The sequence below is a fragment of the Phlebotomus argentipes genome, unplaced genomic scaffold (genome assembly GCF_947086385.1).
Source record: "Phlebotomus argentipes unplaced genomic scaffold, Phlebotomus argentipes genome assembly scaffold_18, whole genome shotgun sequence".
Lineage (NCBI taxonomy): Eukaryota > Metazoa > Arthropoda > Insecta > Diptera > Psychodidae > Phlebotomus > Phlebotomus argentipes.
Window position 1 is genome coordinate 10,847,090 of NW_026776177.1, and position 19,561 is coordinate 10,866,650.

The 19,561-nt window shown below is 45.3% G+C and overlaps 4 protein-coding genes across 7 annotated transcripts; 2 read left to right on the plus strand and 2 right to left on the minus strand.

Annotated features, from left to right (window-relative positions):
• Positions 1–966: 966 nt before the first annotated feature.
• LOC132260648 (DE-cadherin) lies at positions 967–12,645 on the minus strand. 4 transcript variants are annotated; one of them, XM_059758908.1, is made up of 5 exons: positions 12,419–12,645; positions 11,495–12,296; positions 7,490–11,154; positions 6,633–6,747; positions 967–1,624 (listed from the first exon to the last, which is right to left on the minus strand). In XM_059758908.1, exons 2-3 carry the CDS (start codon positions 12,251–12,253, stop codon positions 7,501–7,503), a joined length of 4,413 nt encoding a protein of 1,470 aa, XP_059614891.1. In that variant the 5' UTR covers positions 12,254–12,296; positions 12,419–12,645; the 3' UTR covers positions 967–1,624; positions 6,633–6,747; positions 7,490–7,500. The 4 variants fall into 4 exon arrangements, with proteins under 4 accessions (XP_059614891.1, XP_059614890.1, XP_059614889.1 ...); XM_059758907.1 differs by having other exon boundaries at positions 967–1,678; XM_059758906.1 differs by having other exon boundaries at positions 6,513–6,747.
• A 433-nt stretch (positions 12,646–13,078) lies between these two features.
• Positions 13,079–15,120, plus strand: LOC132259546 (F-actin-capping protein subunit alpha). The gene is made up of 3 exons (XM_059757219.1): positions 13,079–13,282; positions 13,366–13,653; positions 13,835–15,120. Exons 2-3 carry the CDS (start codon positions 13,416–13,418, stop codon positions 14,455–14,457), a joined length of 861 nt encoding a protein of 286 aa, XP_059613202.1. The 5' UTR covers positions 13,079–13,282; positions 13,366–13,415; the 3' UTR covers positions 14,458–15,120.
• Positions 15,121–15,177: 57 nt separating this feature from the next.
• On the plus strand, positions 15,178–15,740 carry LOC132259547 (large ribosomal subunit protein mL54). Its single transcript, XM_059757220.1, has 2 exons — positions 15,178–15,374; positions 15,430–15,740. Exons 1-2 carry the CDS (start codon positions 15,287–15,289, stop codon positions 15,738–15,740), a joined length of 399 nt encoding a protein of 132 aa, XP_059613203.1. The 5' UTR covers positions 15,178–15,286.
• A 4-nt stretch (positions 15,741–15,744) lies between these two features.
• On the minus strand, positions 15,745–19,528 carry LOC132259545 (transitional endoplasmic reticulum ATPase TER94). The gene is made up of 4 exons (XM_059757218.1): positions 19,410–19,528; positions 16,911–19,053; positions 16,170–16,324; positions 15,745–16,103 (listed from the first exon to the last, which is right to left on the minus strand). Exons 1-4 carry the CDS (start codon positions 19,424–19,426, stop codon positions 16,007–16,009), a joined length of 2,412 nt encoding a protein of 803 aa, XP_059613201.1. The 5' UTR covers positions 19,427–19,528; the 3' UTR covers positions 15,745–16,006.
• Between the last annotated feature and the right edge of the window lie 33 nt (positions 19,529–19,561).

A 19,561-nucleotide genomic window follows, 5' to 3' on the forward strand; every position in this document is an offset into this window, starting at 1 on the left:
TACACTTAAGTTTAGGGCCTTGTTTATTAGTTATAAAACAAACCCTAATGTTTTGAGGAGAGTGTTCATGAGGAGTATCCGTCCTTTTGCAATATTTGGATAGAAATCCCATAAATATCCGCATTTTGTGGACTGTTTACGAAAAAAGGGAAAGCAATTACGATCAATATCCGGTGCGCGCTTGGTCCGTTTCGCCTAAAGAAGCAGAGAAAATGAGGCGAACGCTTGTCTCTGGAAAATAGGGAAGACCTATTCAATTTTTTGACTCAGCAATAGTATTTTTTTCTCTCTTCAATGCCTTAAATGTACAAATTGCAGCCCTGTTTTCCCGTATATTTTTTGGTCTGTGATATTTCCAATACGATATTTGACCTTTTTCGTTTCAACTGTAAACAAATGAGTTTCTCTCAATTCTTATCTGTTTGCTCAAGAAGCGCGCGTGGGCTTTTGAGGGCTCCGTCCAAAATAGATCGATATATAATTGAGAAATTCTTTCAAATCAAAATTCTCACTCGAATCTCTGCCTAAATGGAATATTGCGCAATGATACTTGAAAGACTTACCAAACAGCACACTAAATCGAGCCCTAAATTCCACTGTGATGTGATCCAGATGCTCTTGCGAAAATTGCACTGATCGGCAGTGGAAAAAAGGAGTGATCTTGGCCAGGAAGAAAGCACTCTCCATGTGTACTCATGTGGCAACAACACTGCAGCGTCGAGCAGTTTTTCCGCCTCTCCATTTGTCCTCCGCATGAAACAGAACTGGCACTCTCTCGGGCTGAATGGCTCCGGTATTATGGTAATAAGTATAGCAAGTTGCGATTCATTGAACTGTGACGTGGACACTATTTAATTTCATTTAGCATCTCCGCTTCACTATTTTCCACTCCCGGACGACGGCGATTACACAGAAACTGTCTCTGCAGATGGAAAAAGGGCAGAAGAGAAGTCGTTTTTTTTTCTTTCTTTTGAAATATCTTTATTGGAGATAATATAGAAAAAAAAGATCTTTAAATGTAAAATATGTATATGTAAAAAATTGTGTTAATAAGACAAAATAGATTTCTCTTGCATTTGCAGTGCAAATCTGCAAATCTCTCACATCCCACATTACATAATAATTCCCTCTTATCACTCACACTCGTTCGCTCTCCACAATAAATATAGCTATAAATCGTTTTAACTTGCGTTTACTTTCAGTAACTACTTTATAATGGAATGATTTCAAATTTCGTGTTTCACATCAAAAGATTTTCTTTCTTCATATTCACTAATTTGCCAAATTGCAATTTCTCATTACGACATCCAATCTTAATAGCTATCAATACATTCTAATATATCTTTCAGGCACATTTTCTTCAGTATTTTCTTCTATTTTCCGATTTTTTTTGTAGATTTTTTCCCTCCTGCAAAATTACTTCATTTGGAATTTGCCCACAATTGCTGTATAAAAATTCATCTAATATTCTTCTCTACTTCACTATAGGCAGTTTTTCTCCCTCATCTTAACACTATATATCTCCATCAATTTCTTTAAAATGTTACACTACGTTGTTTTTCCTTAAGCTAAAATTTCTTACTCCGTAAACATCTTAAACTTCCTCTACTGTAATATGCATCTTCTGAAATTAATACGTGACATTTTCCTTTGATTTATTCGCACTTTTTATTTCAATCTGCAATAAAACATACAGTGGCAGGGATAGAGATCTAGGGACCTTTTCAATTTCATTCCCTAGATTTTTACCCCTCACAAACTCTCATCTGTTAAATGCACTTGGTCGCAGTGAATGATAAATTCTTCAGATGTATGGCGTGTGATGGAATTTCAAGTCACACAAAAGGATCAGCGACAGAATTCCCAGAACAAGAAAAAGTGTGATTAGGGCGAACATTGAGGGCGGCAGACGTTCATTTTTCGCGTAAAACTGGATTGAAATTAATTACAGACGGACTGTAATTTATTCTTTTGAACTTTGTACTTTCCCTAATGTCTAATTTTGCCCTTCTTTCCCACCCCTCTTCATATTAATTTTGTACCGTCACGCGAAATGCAAAAATTTTCGGTGGACTCATCATTCCCTAACTGTCCATTTGCGCCGAACGCCCATAAAACTATGTTTTGCCCTCCTTTGCGTCCTTTATCATACTTTCACGTGTGCTGTACTGTCGGGAATGTGGCAAAAAATGTATCATCATTAAGGGTGAGGCCCTCAGAGGAGTTTGAAAAAGCGCCTCACAATGAAATGAAATATATAAAATCTCCCTACAAGTGAGGGTACAATAAAATGTGTCAAAATAGAATGTTTTACAGAGTCTTATAAAAAAATATTGTGAGGATAATCTCTAGAACAATTTACTTACTCCCCTTTCGCATTTATTCCCAAATTGCCACCCCTTTTGTATGCACTAAAATTTCACACACATTTTATATCTCTCTCACACCCTTCATAATTCTATAACCACGAAGAATCCCACCACTGTACATTTTCAATAATAATATTCCCTTTCTCATTTTATGACCACATAAAATATTCCTTCTCTCAAAGTACCTACTTAAAATATAGCCATAAATTATAATTGTGCCCTTCCCAGGATAAATGTTACATTACATAGTCCAATGTTTCCTAGAAGAGCTGCCCTTCTTCGCTTGCCAGTGATCCGATATAATTTTCTTTGGACATTTTTCCACGCAGCTTTCATACGAAAAGTATATATTTGTAGGGAAATGTTTTGTCAATAATCACGATTTGTTATCCCAAGGGTTATACTCGTATAATAGAAAAAATATACAATAACTATTCCTCAACCTAATATTAAAATTGAGTCACACCGGAGAATCATTCTTTTGACAAAAAAAACGGACACAATTTCACTTATGCCTATGAAATATGATAGTTACTCTTTTTGATTACTTTGCTAAGGCCGCAATAATATTGACTTTTCTCAACTTTGCGCATTTTTGCCACTCTTCCTTCACCAGTGCTGGCAAAGTGTGAATTTCCTCCCTGCTAGACACACACAAAAAATGTGGCTATTCGAGTATTCTTTGCTGAAATTGAATATCTTGCGAGATGAGAAGCAGTCTGAAAGTTCTGAAAATGTCTTTATGAGCAAATAAATTACAAGGCGATTGACAAATATGCGAAAATTCTCATTGGAATTGAGTGAAATCACAAAATCTTACATTAAGAGTCTGGAATGTGATTCGGAAAAGACACTTTTGAGCCATTTAAATGAAATCAATCATCAAGACGGCTTTTTTCTGCACACAACATTTACCAATTATTAAGTGGTTGTGGTGCGCCAATGAATGCCCACCATTGAAGAATTTCACGATCAAAGTGCTAAAAAGGCTAACAGCTGTTGCAATATGTGGAATTGAGAAGGGTGTGTCCGCGCTTAATCGTTGTAAAAAATCTCCCAAACCCCCAATCCAATTTAAAAGTGCTTTCATCAACTTTTCCCCGAGCATTGCACAAAATTCTGCATGGAATTGTTACGTTCTTTGTGTCAAGAAAATTCCCATCACAGAGAGAATTTTCACAGAATGCCAATGAGACACAAATACACACAATAGTGTGTCTAAATGGAATAATGTTAACTCAGAGGAAATTCGCAGTGTTGGCAAAAAAAGGTGTTGCGCAAGAGATTGAGGTAAAGAACACGAAACAGTCTTTTGACTTTGCAGTAAGTGAAATCATGCCCAATATTCTTACACGTCTTTTCTCTCCAAATTAATGACCCTGTAAATCTTTCACTCCACTTCTCTTTTTTTCCTCCTCTTGCCATCACTCACAATTGTTATAGGCTACGACATTAAGGCAAACATGTTACATTGTATAGGAATTTCGTTTTTACATCAATATAATTATACCTTCTGTTCGATTTAGGGAAACTGTAGAAGAAAATGAGAGAAATAGCTCTCTCGCGATGCCTTTTCACAGGCAGCATTAATGCATTTTCTTTCACACTACAATTGACATGATATTTTCAGCGTATATATATACTCATCTCCCCATTGAGTGCATATTTATACTCTTCTCTCGTGGAAATTGGTTATTACAATTTCTTCTTTGTTTTCTCAGAGTGGAAAAATCTGATTGAAAAAATGTTTGTTGAATGCCAGAGAGAACTGGAATGTTTTGCATTTCAATGAGGCATTTTTACACTCTCACATCCCAGCGACACTCTTTAAATCATTTCCCAAGCGTCAATCGTTGAATTAAAACAATCAAATTGTGGATGAAAATTAATTGGTGTCATGTGTGAAGGCACGCTCATGTGTTTAAACACTCATTTTCGCTCAGGGAAGCATGCAAGCCCCCAGATGATGGGAAAATGAGCCTCAACTGAGTGATTGTGACTAAATGGGCTGTACTTTTGGCATGCGACTCTGCATGGTGGACGAGATTAATGGCGAGGAGCGAGAGATTGTGCCACTGTTTCATCCCAAGAGATGATTGTTGATGATTTGTTTGTACAGCAGTCACTCAGCAAAAATGCCTCCATATGAATTTTTCAATGTCTCTCTCAACGAACGAGGGGCTGAGAGACAAAAGAGGTCTTATGTTATTCTTATTCCATTGACCATTCATATCATTCCCTCATGTGTAAACAGAATAAATCAATTTCCCTCCACTCAGTCTCTCAAAATTCCCCTTTGTCAGCTCCCCGAAAAGACCAACAATCTCAACTGAGACGAATTTCATGGGAAAAAGGGGTTCACAAATCACTCAAACTTGATGAAGCACACTTCTTTTAATTGTTAATTTGTGATTTGGATAGTGTTTCCGGTGAAACTATCGCAAAAAAAAGAAAGATTGTACCAAAAATGCACAGCTTCTGAATTGAATGGAATTTATTCTCCCCTCGGCATGTTTACTCTTGCAATTCAAGTAGGGAAAGAAGGCTCATAAATTTTCCCCAGACAAGTCGTGTGGCATTTTTGCAAACACATCACCCCAAAGATAGTAAGTGTTATTGAGCGTCATTAGCGAGGAAAAATGGTTAATTTCAGATGCTAAAAGGGAGCGAAATGAGATGGAAAGTGTGTGGAAAATCCACATAAATCAATCTCTCACATTGATTCTCCCCACATGAATTCCATTCACACTCATCATCGACACCGCGGGGAAATGTTTTTGGGGCTTAGCTGTAAAAAAGAGCCCCATATCTCTCAAGAAAACTAATAATAAACTCACTTTACAGTGCGCGTTAAGTGATTCCTTGTCGCTAGAGCTTGTTCTACATGGGTTTTTTTTCCTCTCTTTTACGTCTTTTCGCTGTTCTACCACGGGTTAAAAGTCAATTGAACGCATAGGGAGAGCCAGGGATAAAAAGATATCGAGGAGAACGACAATATTCATCGTCTTCGTCATGACGCTCAATCAGTCGCGCGCGGTCAGACCACTTGAGAAGGGACGGAGACCCGGTGAAACGCTCTAGATTTCAAAAGATATCCAACTGAATGGGTTTCGGAATAAATAAGCCCACATAATAAACACTGCCGATGGAGAATATCATGCAAGAAACCGCGTCCGTGTCATATTTACAGTTTTTCTCCCGATGCTTACACTATGGATTCTCTTTCATAACATTTTTTCGAGCCGGCATTCCCCGCTGTTGACTCGCTTAATGCGAAAAATCATTCCGTTTGCACACAATCTCTCCCCCTTTGCCACACACATATTTGCGCCATTCTTCACTGCTGAGAATGAGTGGAGAATTGAGAGGGAAAATTTTGCTTTCTTCAGCTAGAATGTCTTTTAGATCCTGTTTCATTTCATCCGCCATCGTCAACGAACCACGAGTGGATTTGGATTTTTTTTTCTCTTTTTTTTTCTTCCCAACATCAATTTAATATATTATATTGTACCGCCTCACACATGACAACTTCTTTTGTCGCGCCCCGGCTTCTCTCCATCAGGCCTTCATCACGAAACAGTCATTTCATTCCCTTTCTACACAATATTCTCTTGTTTTACTCGTCGCTGGTATGCGATGGGACAGAGTGAAAAGAGTACACCAAAAATTCAACCCAAGATTTCTTCCCCATTACGCATAATTGTTGCCTGATATGGACGTTAATTCTCCCTCAACTTCTTTATATATACCACTAAAAAGATATAGCGAGCTGCAGTGAAGAGTAGTCATTATGGATAGAACTATAGAGAGAGAGTTGATTTTGTCTCGTTGTAGAAACAAAAATTGTAAAACGATTGAAATTACACGAAAACAATGGTCACAATGGCGAGGGAATCCGTTAGAGAGAAGCAGAATTTTGTGAAATGTCTCTTTGTATAGAAAAAAGTCACTTCACAAAATCTCTGCACTGACAGAAGGGTGAGATACATATCATGCGTCCATAGGGACAAATAAAGCTACATCATTGAATATTTTATGCATCTCAGGGGGAAGATTAACGTCTTCCCTCTTGAAGAAGCACTGCCACAATCTTGCGGCGTGCCTCCAAGTAGTGTAAACATCCTCTTGGGATTCCCTCCTCACATTTCTCTCTTCATCTCCCTTCACAATTTGTTCATTTTTCTCCTCATACGTTTGCGTTCACTTAATATTAATCACAAATCAGTCTTAACCACTATATTACGCTCATTATTTTTTTCTCACAATGTTTCACTCCATCCTCTGCTTGGCGCTGTCACGATGATGCCTTCCACTGTCACTTGTGTAAAATTTTTATGTCCACTATAATTCTCTCCTCAAATTTCATCCACATTCAACTCTGTGTCATGGACCAGCATCAATGTTTATCCATAATTCCACAACGGCACATTTCGATGGGGAAATAAAGGAAAGTATTTCTCATGTTAATAAATCATGACAATACATAGCATAATTGTGATCAATCACAATCAGAGCTCAATCATTTTATACATCTGAGAAAAGTCAAATATTTTTAAAACTAGAACGTAATTTAGTTCTACACTCCGTTTCATTACATCAAAAATGTTTCAGTGTTGCAAATAAGTAGCGAAAACCATTGAGAATTCTGTTATCTTTATTTCAAATTCTATATAATGATAGAGATAAAAATATCTATAACAGTTTTTACCCCTAAAATCTCTTATCGCGCAAATTACACAATGACGATTAGTGTGAAAATTGTTATCTCAACTCTTGATTTCTGTTGCTAATTCCAGCAATTTTGCACTTTCTTTCATGAGTAATTTTCAGCTAAAGGCACAAACAGAATGTTCTAGCTGTATTCTCTTGCAGTTGTTTCAGTGTGAGTTACACATTTTCTAACCGCAAATTTATTCTTCCGTTCAATGAGACTTCAATGACAGCGACTTCCACAGAAATTATTCATCAATTGTGCCTCAATTCTCTATCATTCACGCAAACCGCCAGAGAGCGAGAAATGGAATTTAGATTATACTTTCTTATCTCTCTCTGCGCGAGACAATGTTCGACTCTTGATCCAACTCTGATTGTTTTGATAGTGATAAGAAGAAGGTACTCACCAGCTTATCTTCTATATTCGCCATCCCTCCTCGGCATCTCCATTGGAGTCGGTATCTGAGGGCTCTTCACCGTACATGTCAGCCAGCTTCCTGAATCGCGGCCCAAAGTTGCTCAGGTAGTCAAACTTGAGATCCCCGTCATCTGTGCACGATGCCAGACTCGAGAGTGAACCCGTGGAGTTGCCATCGCCCTCGTAGGCGTAGTATCTCACATCGTCCACAGGATGAGCGTCATTGTCCTTGTCGCACGAATCCTTCTTGTCCACCAAGAAGCCTCCAATGTCGGGCACTTCATTGAGATTTTCTCGCTTCTGCAGACTCTCGCTGTATGGCTTGTCCTCGTAGATTTGTGGCATTCTGAATACGTTGAGATCATAATCTGTGTCTCTCTCACCGCCACCTTCATCCTCATAGTTGATGATCGTCTCCCGAATGTCATCCATGTCCTTCTCATGCCACCCATCTTGGTGTCTCTTGTGTACCACCACAGCCAGGATGAGGAAGAGCAGCACTGCGATGCACACGATAATGGCTATCAGGAAGTTCGTGTCGATTCCAAAGGCCACAGCCACAGCCATTGATCTCTGGCAGCCAATGTCCACGTCCTTAGAAATACTAGGAGCCCCAATATTGTACGTTCGGCCGTCAATCGTGAGATTTCTCACACATCCCGAATAGCCAAGGCTCTGAGGCACATGATGCCACCCAAATTGAGATGCCAGATATTCAAGATTCACTGAAATCCCGCCCAGCTGAAGAGGAGCGTTGACGTTGAGGAATTCATTGGGTCCCTGAGGCGCTCCAAGACTCATGCAAGTGGACAGACGACAATTGTCCACAGTCATCTCAATACTAGTCTGCTGCATATTGATGTCAATGGTGTAGCTCTTCCCAGGCTTCAGCTGAATGTGTTTGTGCTCAATCCGGATGCTGCCCGAGCCATAATCCACAATAAGAACGGGATATCCTCGCACGAGTTCGAGAGCAAGGAAGTCCTGCACCGGCAAAAGGCGGTTGTAATTCAAAGGTCCAACATACAAGACCAAGCCATCCTCTCGATGAGGCGACAGCTCTAGCGAAATATTTGTGGTGTCACAGGGATTTATTGGTGGGTACATTGCATATCCAGTCCCGTGGAAACCAATGGCAATCACCTCACAATGAGGTCCCTCGTATCCCTCCGGACACTCACAACTCTCGTCGAACGGCGTGCCACCGTTCAGGCACACCACAGGCGTCGGGACCCGGCAGATGCACTCCGCCTGGACAAAGGCATTCACACCCACAAACGACGTTCGATTCGTGTACACCAAGAGTGGCACATTGGATTTGTGAAGCACATTCGTGCACGACGCTTCACACTTATTCTTCTCAATAAGGCACTCATCAATGTTGATCATGAACATTTTCAGCCCGAGTTCCTCTTCCAGCTTCTCCTGATTCTGTCCCACAACACCGTTTAGCTTCTCCGGGGGATAATACGGACTCCCATGAGCTGAATATCGCACATCGAGATACGATGCGTTGTAGTCGTGCTTCAAAACCGTGAAAACATCCACATTCTCCACAGAGACATTGAGTGTACGCGCTAGAGCGTCTCTGAAGCGATCCTTGTGACTCTTTCCACCGGCACTTCCATCCGTGGGCTGCACGATGAACTCCTCAGCAGTCACGCCGTAGAATCTGATAGAGCCACTCTTGTCTACAGCCTCCTCTGGGATCTCTCGGACAGTCACCAAAACTTCTGCAGTGACTGAATGACGAGGAATGTCTCTGGCTTCCTCAGTCACGGTAAAGAACAGTCGATAGTCACCCTCTCTCGTTCCCTCCAGCATCGTGATCATCCCCGTGTCAGCGCTCAAGGAGAAACTATCATCGCGAATGCCATCCTTCCACGAGAAAAATTTGTCTGGCAGATCCCAGTCGTCGGGATCATTCACATACACCCGTCCAATTTCCGTGTCCGGAGATTCTCCCTTGTAGTTGTACACAAAAATACTGCTACTGCCCTCTTTCATGGGATTATCATTCTCATCCCCAATCACCACATGCAAGATGCTCACATTGCGCATCGTCGGGTTGCCAGAGTCACTGATCATGATGGGAATGAGATACTCCTTCTGCTGCTCCCGATCGAAAGTGTCAATCGCAATTAGGACCTCACCTGAGATGCTGAATTTCTCCTTGATATCCTCCGGAGCATTTGGATCAATGTCATAGTGAAAGGGTGGTCCATTGTGTGGCTCATCGTAGTCTTTCGCCTTCAGCGTAACAATATTGCCCGGCTGGCGATTTTCCTGCCAAATTACAGGCATTTTCACATTGAGAAATGGTGCATTGTCATTAATGTCCGTCAGGGTTATTGTAACATCCGTCACTGAGCGCAAACCACTCCCATTCTCATCGACAGCCGCCACAATCACCTGCCAATTCTTGTGGCCATTTGGCTCATCGCGATCGAGTGGCTGAATCAGCCGCAGACACCCATCGTTGTCGATCGCCAGCAAGTGCTGCTGTTCGCTCTTCACAATGAAATACTTGATGAGCTGCTGAGAGTTCCTGTCCTTGATATCCGGATCGTACGCCTCAATGTTCAGGATGCATCCCTCCACAATCTCCTCCTCGGGTATTGTCGTCCTGTAGCTGTCCTCGAGGAATTTCGGCGGATTGTCATTCACATTCTCAATCTTAATCGTCACAATGGCATTATCCTCGTACACCCCATCAAATGCCCTGATCCTCAGCGAATACTCCGTGATATTCTCATAGTCCAGTGTATTATTGACCGTGATCTTCCCCGTTGAAGGATCAATCTTGAAGGCATCCCCGACATTGCCACTGACAATGGTATAGGTGATCTGCGACGCGGCATCTGCGTCCTCAGCCGTCACCTCAATTACCAGAAAATTGATATTTGCATCTTCGGCCACCTTATCGGAAATGTATTCATCGCGGGTAAAATGTGGACTGTGATCGTTCTTGTCGGCAATCTCAATGCGGAACACCTGTTGGCCCATATTGTGCTGCCCCGTGTTGTACAAGCTGGACGGCGAATTGTCCGTCGCGATCACCTTGACATTGTAAAAGTCCCTCTCCTCCCGGTCGAATGTCGTCAGCGCCGTGATGTTCCCTGTGTTGGAGTCTATCGAGAAAATGTCTGTATTGTCCGCCAATTCGAACGACACAATATTGTTAGCCGTCGTGCCATCCATATCGAACGCCCTCACTTGCATCACCGGCGTCCCCGGTGGCTCATTCTCCGAGATCGTTCCTGTTGTCACTTCCGTGAAGTACGGAATGTTGTCATTTACATCCTCCACCTTGATCTTGATTAAATGCTCAGCCACGAGATCGTATGTATTCTTCACACTCATTGTCAGTGTGTAATCCGTGATGGCCTCATAGTCCAGAGCCTTGCCGAGAGTAATTGACACATCATCCTCACCCTGGGTGAAGACGAATGTCTTCTTGCTGTTTGTCTGCTCTGTGCGCCCCGTGATCAGCTCAAAAATCACTTCGGGTTTGTCTAGCACATTCGACTGTGCCTTCAGGATAACCAGACTCTTGCTGTAGTCACTGAAGTTCTCTCTGAGGTAGATTGGCTCCGTGGGTGGATTGATAAACGTCGGTGGCTTCTTGTTGGACTCAATCACGCGGATTCGCACCTAAAGGGAGGTGAATATTTCATGAAATTCAAGAGCCTGAGATATTTAACATTAAGACTGCAGAGAGTGTCATTTGCCGCTAAGTGCCGCCAAGCTTGTGGAAAAGGTGCATTGAAATAGTGTTTTGTTTCGAAGGTGAAAGTGAAAAACTCAAATCATATAAAATTAATCAATCATTTCACTTTTATATCGTCCAATTGAGGATTACAAATTGAATTCCCACACATTTTGACTCAATATGAATTCAGAATCGCTCAGAATTTTAATGCGGCGCGACAAAATAACACAACCGGCATTCCTAGTGTTGAGGCTCTCCATGGATACAAGTGGCAAAACTCACCTCAATCTGCGCATCTTGCGGGAAGTCGTTGATGATGTTGAACGCCCGCACGTTCATGCTGTAATACTGCCCTGGCTTCTTGTCAATGGACCTCGCCAGGTAAATGAGACCGTTGGTCTCGTCAATCCTGAAGTACTGATAATCCTTCTCTGGCAGTAACTCATACTTCACAATGCTATTGTCTCCGTCATCGAAATCGGAGGCTGAGATTCGCATCACGACACGATTCACTTGAGTATCCTCACTCATGCTCTCCTCATATTTGGCTTTATCGAACACTGGTGGATTGTCATTGATGTCTTCAATGGTCACCTTGAACGTGCACACATCATCGAGGGGCGGCCGCCCATTGTCCGTCGCCCGCACTGTCACATACACTTCCTTCTCCCGGATCGGCTCGTCGCGGTCGAACGTGTACGCCGTGACGATCACGCCCGTCTTCGAGTCTATGCGGAACCTGGGGCGCTCCGACAGCGCCGTCACGAAGCTGTACTCGATGGTGTCCGCCTCGTCGGGGTCGTCCGCCTCCACTTTCAGCACGAACGTCCCCGGGGACTGCTCCTCCTTCACGGACGGGGCGTAGCCCTTGCAGTCGCGGAACGCGGGCTTGCGGTTGTCCGCCGCCGTCAGCACTGTCCGATCCGTGGGCGAGTACAGCGAGTTGTACTCATCCCCGTAGTAGCTGTTGCCCGCGAGGGCTCCGCACACAGCCGCGAAGCCCAAAATGAGCGCCACGGACCACAAATCACGCCAACTCATGTCGGACACTTTCCTCAATCACTATAAAGGCACTTGGCAGGCACTGCAAAGAGGGGAAGATGGACGAAAATCCATTAGCACTCGTGATTCACCGCGGATTTTTCTCCAGAACGTGACTCACAAGAGTGGCATTTTTTCCAATGTGCCACTCTCCTCACCATTTACCTTTGTCGTCAGCAACTCGCACTGTCCAATGGACGCGACACCATTTCTCACTCACTTTTCCACCTCACATGGCACTCGGACCCCCGATTATCCACTCTCCGCACTGTCCCAGGGCACCCGCAGATGGTTATCACTACTTTTCCACCACTTCGGCAGCAGGCAATGCGCCCAAATTTCTCTGGGAAATTATCAGTTCGCGTCGGGCGGCACTTGCAGCGACTTGTTGATACGAGAGGTGGTAGTGAACTGAAGTTGGTTGCGGCGTTGGGCGTGAGATGGGCAGAGGTTGGCGGCCGTGTGTTCCCAACGGAAGAGTGAGTTGGAAACACCGCGGCGGCGGCTTGGCACCACAGGGATGAGCAATTTACCTGGCCAAAGTCACTTGCGCAAGAATTTAATACCACGATCAACAGAAAATTGTTCTGCAGCAGTTTGGGATTATAAAACAGCATTGTGATTAGATTGTTTCTTCAAATTTCAGGTTTTTCAAAATACATCTCCTCGTTTCAGAGTCGAGCTCTGGGACCAATCTGGGATTGTGTGAAAAACACAGAGAAGACGGTTTGTTCCAAGCGCTCAGCCATTTGAAAGTGGCGAACAACCGGTTTACGCCGGCGGATTTGCCTCGGCTCACACCCCAGTTCTCACCCGGCGAGTTTAGTACTTCTCTGGGTGGTGTCGCGATTGGCTGCCCTGCCGTTCTACTCCGTCATTCGATACGTACGCGCTTGCTGACTTATTTTATCGCAATATTTGCCAATTAGTCCATATTTCCCATCTGCAAAACGCATGATTGCATTGTACTTGTCCACCCAGAGTGCCCCCCGTGTTGTTGTGTAGAGAAACCAGCTGCGAGAGCGTGCGGTGAGTGGTTGAGAAAAGTCGCCCTGTGAAAAAGTGATTCATACGTCAAAATGCCAATTCATGCCCTCTCGCTCGCACTTCAGGTCGGAGTGTGATTTCTTGCAGGTTCTTTCGTGCCCCCGAAGATCTCGAGATGGATGATGTTATTAGTGATCAAGACAAAGTGAGAATTGTGTCGGATTTCATACTCCACGCGCCACCAGGTGAATTCAATGAGGTGTTCAACGACGTCCGGGAGCTGCTGAAGAATGATGCGCTGCTGAAGGAAGGCGCCTCGGCCGCTTTCGCCCAGTACAACAAAGATCAACTGACGCCCGTGCGGCTGGAGAACGCCGACCATCCTGGCCTCATAACAGAATTCAATGACTTGGGTGAGTTGGCGGCGCAAGACGCTGCACATGCACCGCTCGGGTGCTCGATAGAGCGTGAAAACTCCCGGACGATCCCGCTATCTGGCGAGAATGCGATAACTTTCTCACCTGCTAATAGCACTCTATCCGCTGGTGTTTGTGCGAGCGGCGCGATAAGAGCTGATATCGTGTGATTTTGCAGGCGGCGGGCGTTTCTTCGATCAGCGCTCCAAGCAGTCCTTCCGGTATGATCACCTGAGGAAGGAGGCGTCCGACTACCAGGCGCACGAGACTGACGCTGTGTCGGAGCCCTGGCGCTCCGCCCTCGATGCCGAGGCGCTCATTTACACGGCCACGCACTACCGGCACGGCATTTGCTCCGTGTTCAGCCGCAGCCAGGCGGGACAGGTGACGCTGACGCTGTGCATCGAGGATCACCAGTTCCAGCCGAAGAACTACTGCAACGGCCGATGGCGCTCGCAGTGGACGCTGTCGTTTGCGCCGGGCGCGGGCAGCGCTGCGGCCGAGCTGAAGGGCATCCTGAAGGTGCAGGTGCACTACTACGAGGACGGCAATGTGCAGCTGGTGTCGTCCAAGGAGTGCCGCGAATCCGTGATCGCCACGAATCCCACGGCGACGGCCAAGGAGATCTGCCGGCTGATCGAGGAGGCGGAGAACGACTATCAGACTGCCATCTCGGAGAACTACCAGACCATGTCGGACACCACATTCAAGGCGCTGCGGCGCCAGCTTCCCGTGACCAGAACTAAGATTGACTGGTCGAAGATCATCTCCTATCGAATTGGCAAGGAGCTCACGCAATAATAAGCCTCACTAGGCTTGCGGGCACACATCAATCGCGCGCGTTCATCCCCAAAATCAAGCAAAAACATGAATCCTTTAGCAGTGTTTCTTTCCCCCCGAATGTATTCGCAATCAAAAGGATGGAAGAGTGAATCCCTCGCGAGATTTCCACCACGAGAGGCCCGGCAAGTCCTCCGGGAGGGATAGTTTATAGGAGAAATCTTTCTAGTTAAGGTGAAGATCATTGATTTATTGAGAGAATAGTGAGAAGAACCTTAAATCGATTAGGGTGCTGAATTGATCATGTTTTCTGTCAACTTTACACCGCCCCATTCTCTCTCTCCCTAACTTTCCCTAACAAACAACAACAACAACAACAAAAGATGAGATAATGCAAATTGCCTAGAAATTTTACGTATTCTTTTCATGTCAATTGCCATTGTATTCATAATTCGATTCTTCTTTTTCAAAAACAACACAACAAGAGCATTTAATGGATAAGCAGGAGACAAGGATTTTTAGGAGGAAAAGGAGACCCAATCCTTAATTCGCTTTTTGTAATCTTGTGTCTTCGGCAATCAATATGAATTTTTTAGTACTACTCTACTTCGAAATTTTGTTATGACATAACATTTTTATAAATAATTATTACAACTTATATACAATAAATAAATAAATATCAAACATTGTTTAAAACGAATTTCTTTTATCTCTATTTTCCAATTATATTAATTTTGTGAATCTTTTCGATTTTTGTGTATTTTCAAACCCTTTGAGAGCGCGCAGTGAGTGCAGTGCCATCTGTGATATTACAAAGGAAGGCGGATTATCATAACCACATTTTCAGTATATGGGAAAAATGAGTTTTCTCAGGGCATTTTCCTCGATAAATAGGGATTTTCTCACATATCCTCTGGTGAGATTATACTCCACTGGTGGTAAGGCGATACAAAAGAGGTTTGTCTACACAAAATAATCAATTTTCTCCTTCAGCCGTCCCAGCGGCCATGTCAAAGAAGAAGAAATTGGGAAAGCTCGGCCCGGTGGTGGAAAAGAAAGAGCTTCCTGTGGAGACTGACGTCAACAAACTGATCACTCACGTCTGCGGAAGCAACCTCTATCAAACTGGCGAGGACATCAAACTGAAGCCAGACTCCGAGTATCCAGATTGGCTGTGGACGCTGCACACGGGAAAGGCCAAGACTCTAGACGAGCTTGATCCCACCACCAAAGCCTACTGGCGGCGCATCCGGAAGATGGGCCTCCGGCGCAACAACCAGATGCTGAAGCTGCGAAAGTTCTAGACACTTTACTTTATTATTCTTTATTTTCAAGTTGGAAATATATGTTTAAATTACGCAAAAAACTGCAATTCATTATTACCCTCTAGTATAGATTCTACGAATAATTTGTGTGGAAAAGAACTCCTTACGGGCTAGATCTGTCTCATCTCCATCCAGATATCGCTCTCCTGGGTAATCTTTTACAAAAGATGAACAAAACGAAAAAGAAATCTATCATGGGTTATCGCTTCATGAGCGCGCACACACGAGATGAAAAAAGAGGTCGTCTAACTGTAGAGATCATCGTCTCCATTGTCTTCCGGACGATTCTGCGGTTGGCCCTGGCCAGGACCCTGTGACGAAGAGGCACCGCCCGACGGAAATCTGAACGGAAAACAATTCTTTAGTTTGTCTTTCAGCTCAGTAGAGGAAATGATTGAAGATACTCACCTGAAATTTGTGCCAATACCACGAGATTGCTGCAGCGTCTGGGCAAACATCTCGTACTTCCGGATATCGTTGTCCGACACCGAACGACGGGAAACCTTCATTGCCTCCTCAAAGTGTCCACGCGTAATCTCCGGCACTGGATCTTCCTCGTCCATCTGCAACAAGATGCAAACATATTTATATAAGAATCTCCATTACGCAACCGATGTGAAGCTGTGACTTCTGGAACAAAGATGCTCTCTAATCACTGCACTTCCAGTGACCAAGTATTCGGCTAACATAGCAGAATGCAAGTGAGCAATTTTGTTGTTCTGAACGTTTTCCATACAGCAATTACTCAATAAAACAGAAATAAATTGCCAATAAGGCACTTTTCTAAAACAAAAAAGGGATTGTCAGCAGAGATTCCTCATAGTCTTCAAAGCACTTCCAAAGATCAATTATGGTTACAAGACAAATCTCTTATCTAAAATAGGAAAGCGGATCAGGAAACAACTCGTGAATCTGAGAAAGCAAGGAATTTTCATTTCTCAGTATTTTCTCAACTGTTAGTCAAATTATCGCAAAATCAAGAACATGATCTGGACGCTATTTCGCAATGCCCTGTGCTTAAGTGTCTCAATTGCGCCACATCGACTTTTCAATCGGTCACAGCGATGAACTCAACCCCAGAAAATAAGAATTGACTCATGCCGTGGAAGATTCTAGAGCAGAAAGCTAGATTTCACAATCAATACTCACATCCATGGCGCTGTTCTGGTTCTCAGCGCGCTCTTTCTCGCGCCTGATCTCCGTCTCGATGGCCTGCCGAATGGCGAGCTTGCAGGCCCGCTGGCAGATCTCCGTGAGATCCGCCCCGGAGAATCCCTGAGTGACTTTAGCGATGTAGTTGAGGTCCACCTCGGGCGCGATGGGGCTCTTGCGCAAGTTGGCCTTCAGGATGGCCTCGCGCGACCTCTCATCCGGCAGTGGAATGTAGATGAGCTGATCCAGACGGCCGGGACGCAAGATAGCCGGATCGATGATGTCAGGGCGATTAGTGGCGCCAATGATGAAGACATTCTTCTTCGCGCCCATGCCGTCCATCTCCGTGAGGATCTGATTGATCACGCGATCAGCAGCGCCGCCGGCATCGCCCAAATTCCCACCGCGACTCTTGGCAATGGAGTCCAGCTCGTCGAAGAACAGCACGCACGGAGAGGCCGAGCGGGCCTTGTCGAAGATGTCACGCACATTGGCCTCGGACTCGCCGAACCACATGGTGAGCAACTCCGGCCCCTTCACCGAGATGAAGTTGGCCTGGCACTCGTTGGCGATCGCCTTGGCCAGGAGGGTTTTACCACACCCGGGCGGCCCGTAGAACAGCACTCCGCGCGACGGCTGCATGCCAAACTTGAGGAACTTGTCCGGATGCTCAACGGGATACTGCACCAACTCCTGCAGCTCCTTCTTCACATTCTCCAGGCCACCAATGTCAGCCCAGGTGGTGTTGGGCACCTCCACCACCGTCTCGCGCAGCGCCGACGGGCTCGACTTGGTCATGGCGTAGCGGAAGTTGTCCATGGATACAGCCAAACTGTTGAGCACTTCAGCATCGATCTGATCGTCCTCCAGATCAATCATGTCCATCTTCTCGCGGATCTGCTGCAGCGCCGCCTCTGAGCACAGCGACGCCAAGTCAGCGCCCACATGGCCGTGACTCTCGGCCGCGATCTGCTCCAGATCCACATCATCTGCCAGGCGCATGTTCTTCGTGTGGATGCGCAGCACCTCCAGACGCCCAGTGGCATCGGGAATGCCAATGTCGATCTCGCGATCGAAACGCCCGAAGCGCCTCAGAGCTGGATCAATCGAATTGGGCCGATTAGTGGCCGCCATGACGATGACATGGCTGCTCTTCTTCATGCCGTCCATCAGCGTCAGCAGCTGACTCACAATCCTGCGCTCCACCTCGCCGTGAGTCTTCTCCCTCTTGGGCGCAATCGCGTCCAGCTCGTCGATGAAGATGATCGCCGGGGAGTTCTTCTCCGCCTCCTCGAAGGCCTTTCGCAAATTCGACTCCGACTCACCGGCCAATTTGCTCATGATCTCCGGCCCGTTGATCAAGAAGAAGAACGCACCCGTTTCATTGGCCACGGCGCGAGCGATCAGAGTCTTTCCTGTGCCCGGTGGGCCGTACATCAAGATGCCACGAGGTGGCTTCACGCCGATCGCCTTGAAGAGCGACGGGTGGCGCAGTGGCAGCTCCACCATCTCCTTGATCTGCGCCAATTGCTTGCGACATCCGCCAATATCGTCATATCCCACAGCATTGAGCGCCTCCTCTTCTTCCTCGCGCTTAATCGGCTCCCCATCGCAGTGGATGATCGTATCCGGGGCCACAATACAGTACGGCGAGGGCTCCGTGCCCACCACCTTGAACTCAACGGCCCTCATGCCGCCGCGCACGATGAAGTTGTCGTCCTTGTGGATCGGCCGATAGGCCTCCAGGAAGTAGGGCTTCAGATACACCTCGAACAGATTGCCCGTGAGGCCCTCCACGGAGTCATCGATGGGGAGAATGTGCAGCCGCTTGCCGTACTTGATGTCCTGGCACGACTGGATGGACACCACATCCGACAGACGAACGCGCAAGTTGTTACGCACCACACGATTCATCCGGATCTTCTCATCCGGACAGTTCTCATCCGACAGCACAATGCAGACCGTCTCCTTGCGGCGCTTCCCCTTCAACAGCACCGTGTCGCCGCGGAAGAGACCCAAGTCGTCCATCTTCGCCTGCGACAGAGACACCACGGAGTTGTCATCATTGACGGCCTCCTCCACCAGCAGACGGTTTGGGCGATCCTTGCGCTTGAGAATGGCCGTGGCCAAATCATCAGCGCTGAAAGAGAGACAAGTGGAGAATGAGGTTAGGGCGCATCGGCTTTCTCCTCCCTGTAAACTCGATAGTCATCGCCCGAGAAGCTCTTCAGAAACAACCAATATTCCCCCGAAATCCCACCACTAGAACACTTCCTACTATTCCATGCCTAATCCCGAGATCCTTGTATTTGGAATAGTGTAAAAAAAATTATGCAAAATTCTATAAGATTGTGCAAAATGAGGACAAAGAAAACGTCTGCGAAACTCAGTGTCCATCATGACAAGCGAAAATTGAGCAAGTCGGCATCGCATTTTTCCACCCCATTTTCCACATCAAATACACCCTTTTCCGCCCATACTTCACATTCTACTTACTTCTTTGGATCTGCCATGATTATCAATAAGACTTTCACGTACGAAATTCACTAAAAACTGCGACTTTTCCGTGATTTTGTGGAGCACTCAACTGTTCTCTGACGTGGTTAACAATCAAATATGGACGATTGCTATGTTTTCTCGGATTATAG

What these genes read in the sequence shown, in the direction of transcription:
- LOC132260648 (XM_059758908.1), bottom strand. Translation starts at nt 12,253, where the DNA reads ATGAGTTGGCGTGATTTGTGGTCCGTGGCGCTCATTTTGGGCTTCGCG. An exon ending in CGCAAGATGCGCAGATTGAG is followed by an intron (nt 11,155 to 11,494) that starts GTGAGTTTTGCC and finishes ACCTCCCTTTAG; the next exon opens with GTGCGAATCCGCGTGATTGA.
- LOC132259546 (XM_059757219.1), top strand. Translation starts at nt 13,416, where the DNA reads ATGGATGATGTTATTAGTGATCAAGACAAAGTGAGAATTGTGTCGGAT. An exon ending in AACAGAATTCAATGACTTGG is followed by an intron (nt 13,654 to 13,834) that starts GTGAGTTGGCGG and finishes GTGATTTTGCAG; the next exon opens with GCGGCGGGCGTTTCTTCGAT.
- LOC132259547 (XM_059757220.1), top strand. Translation starts at nt 15,287, where the DNA reads ATGGGAAAAATGAGTTTTCTCAGGGCATTTTCCTCGATAAATAGGGAT. An exon ending in GAGATTATACTCCACTGGTG is followed by an intron (nt 15,375 to 15,429) that starts GTAAGGCGATAC and finishes TTTCTCCTTCAG; the next exon opens with CCGTCCCAGCGGCCATGTCA.
- LOC132259545 (XM_059757218.1), bottom strand. An exon ending in ACCAGAACAGCGCCATGGAT is followed by an intron (nt 16,325 to 16,910) that starts GTGAGTATTGAT and finishes ATCTTGTTGCAG; the next exon opens with ATGGACGAGGAAGATCCAGT. An exon ending in GGTATTGGCACAAATTTCAG is followed by an intron (nt 16,104 to 16,169) that starts GTGAGTATCTTC and finishes TTTTCCGTTCAG; the next exon opens with ATTTCCGTCGGGCGGTGCCT.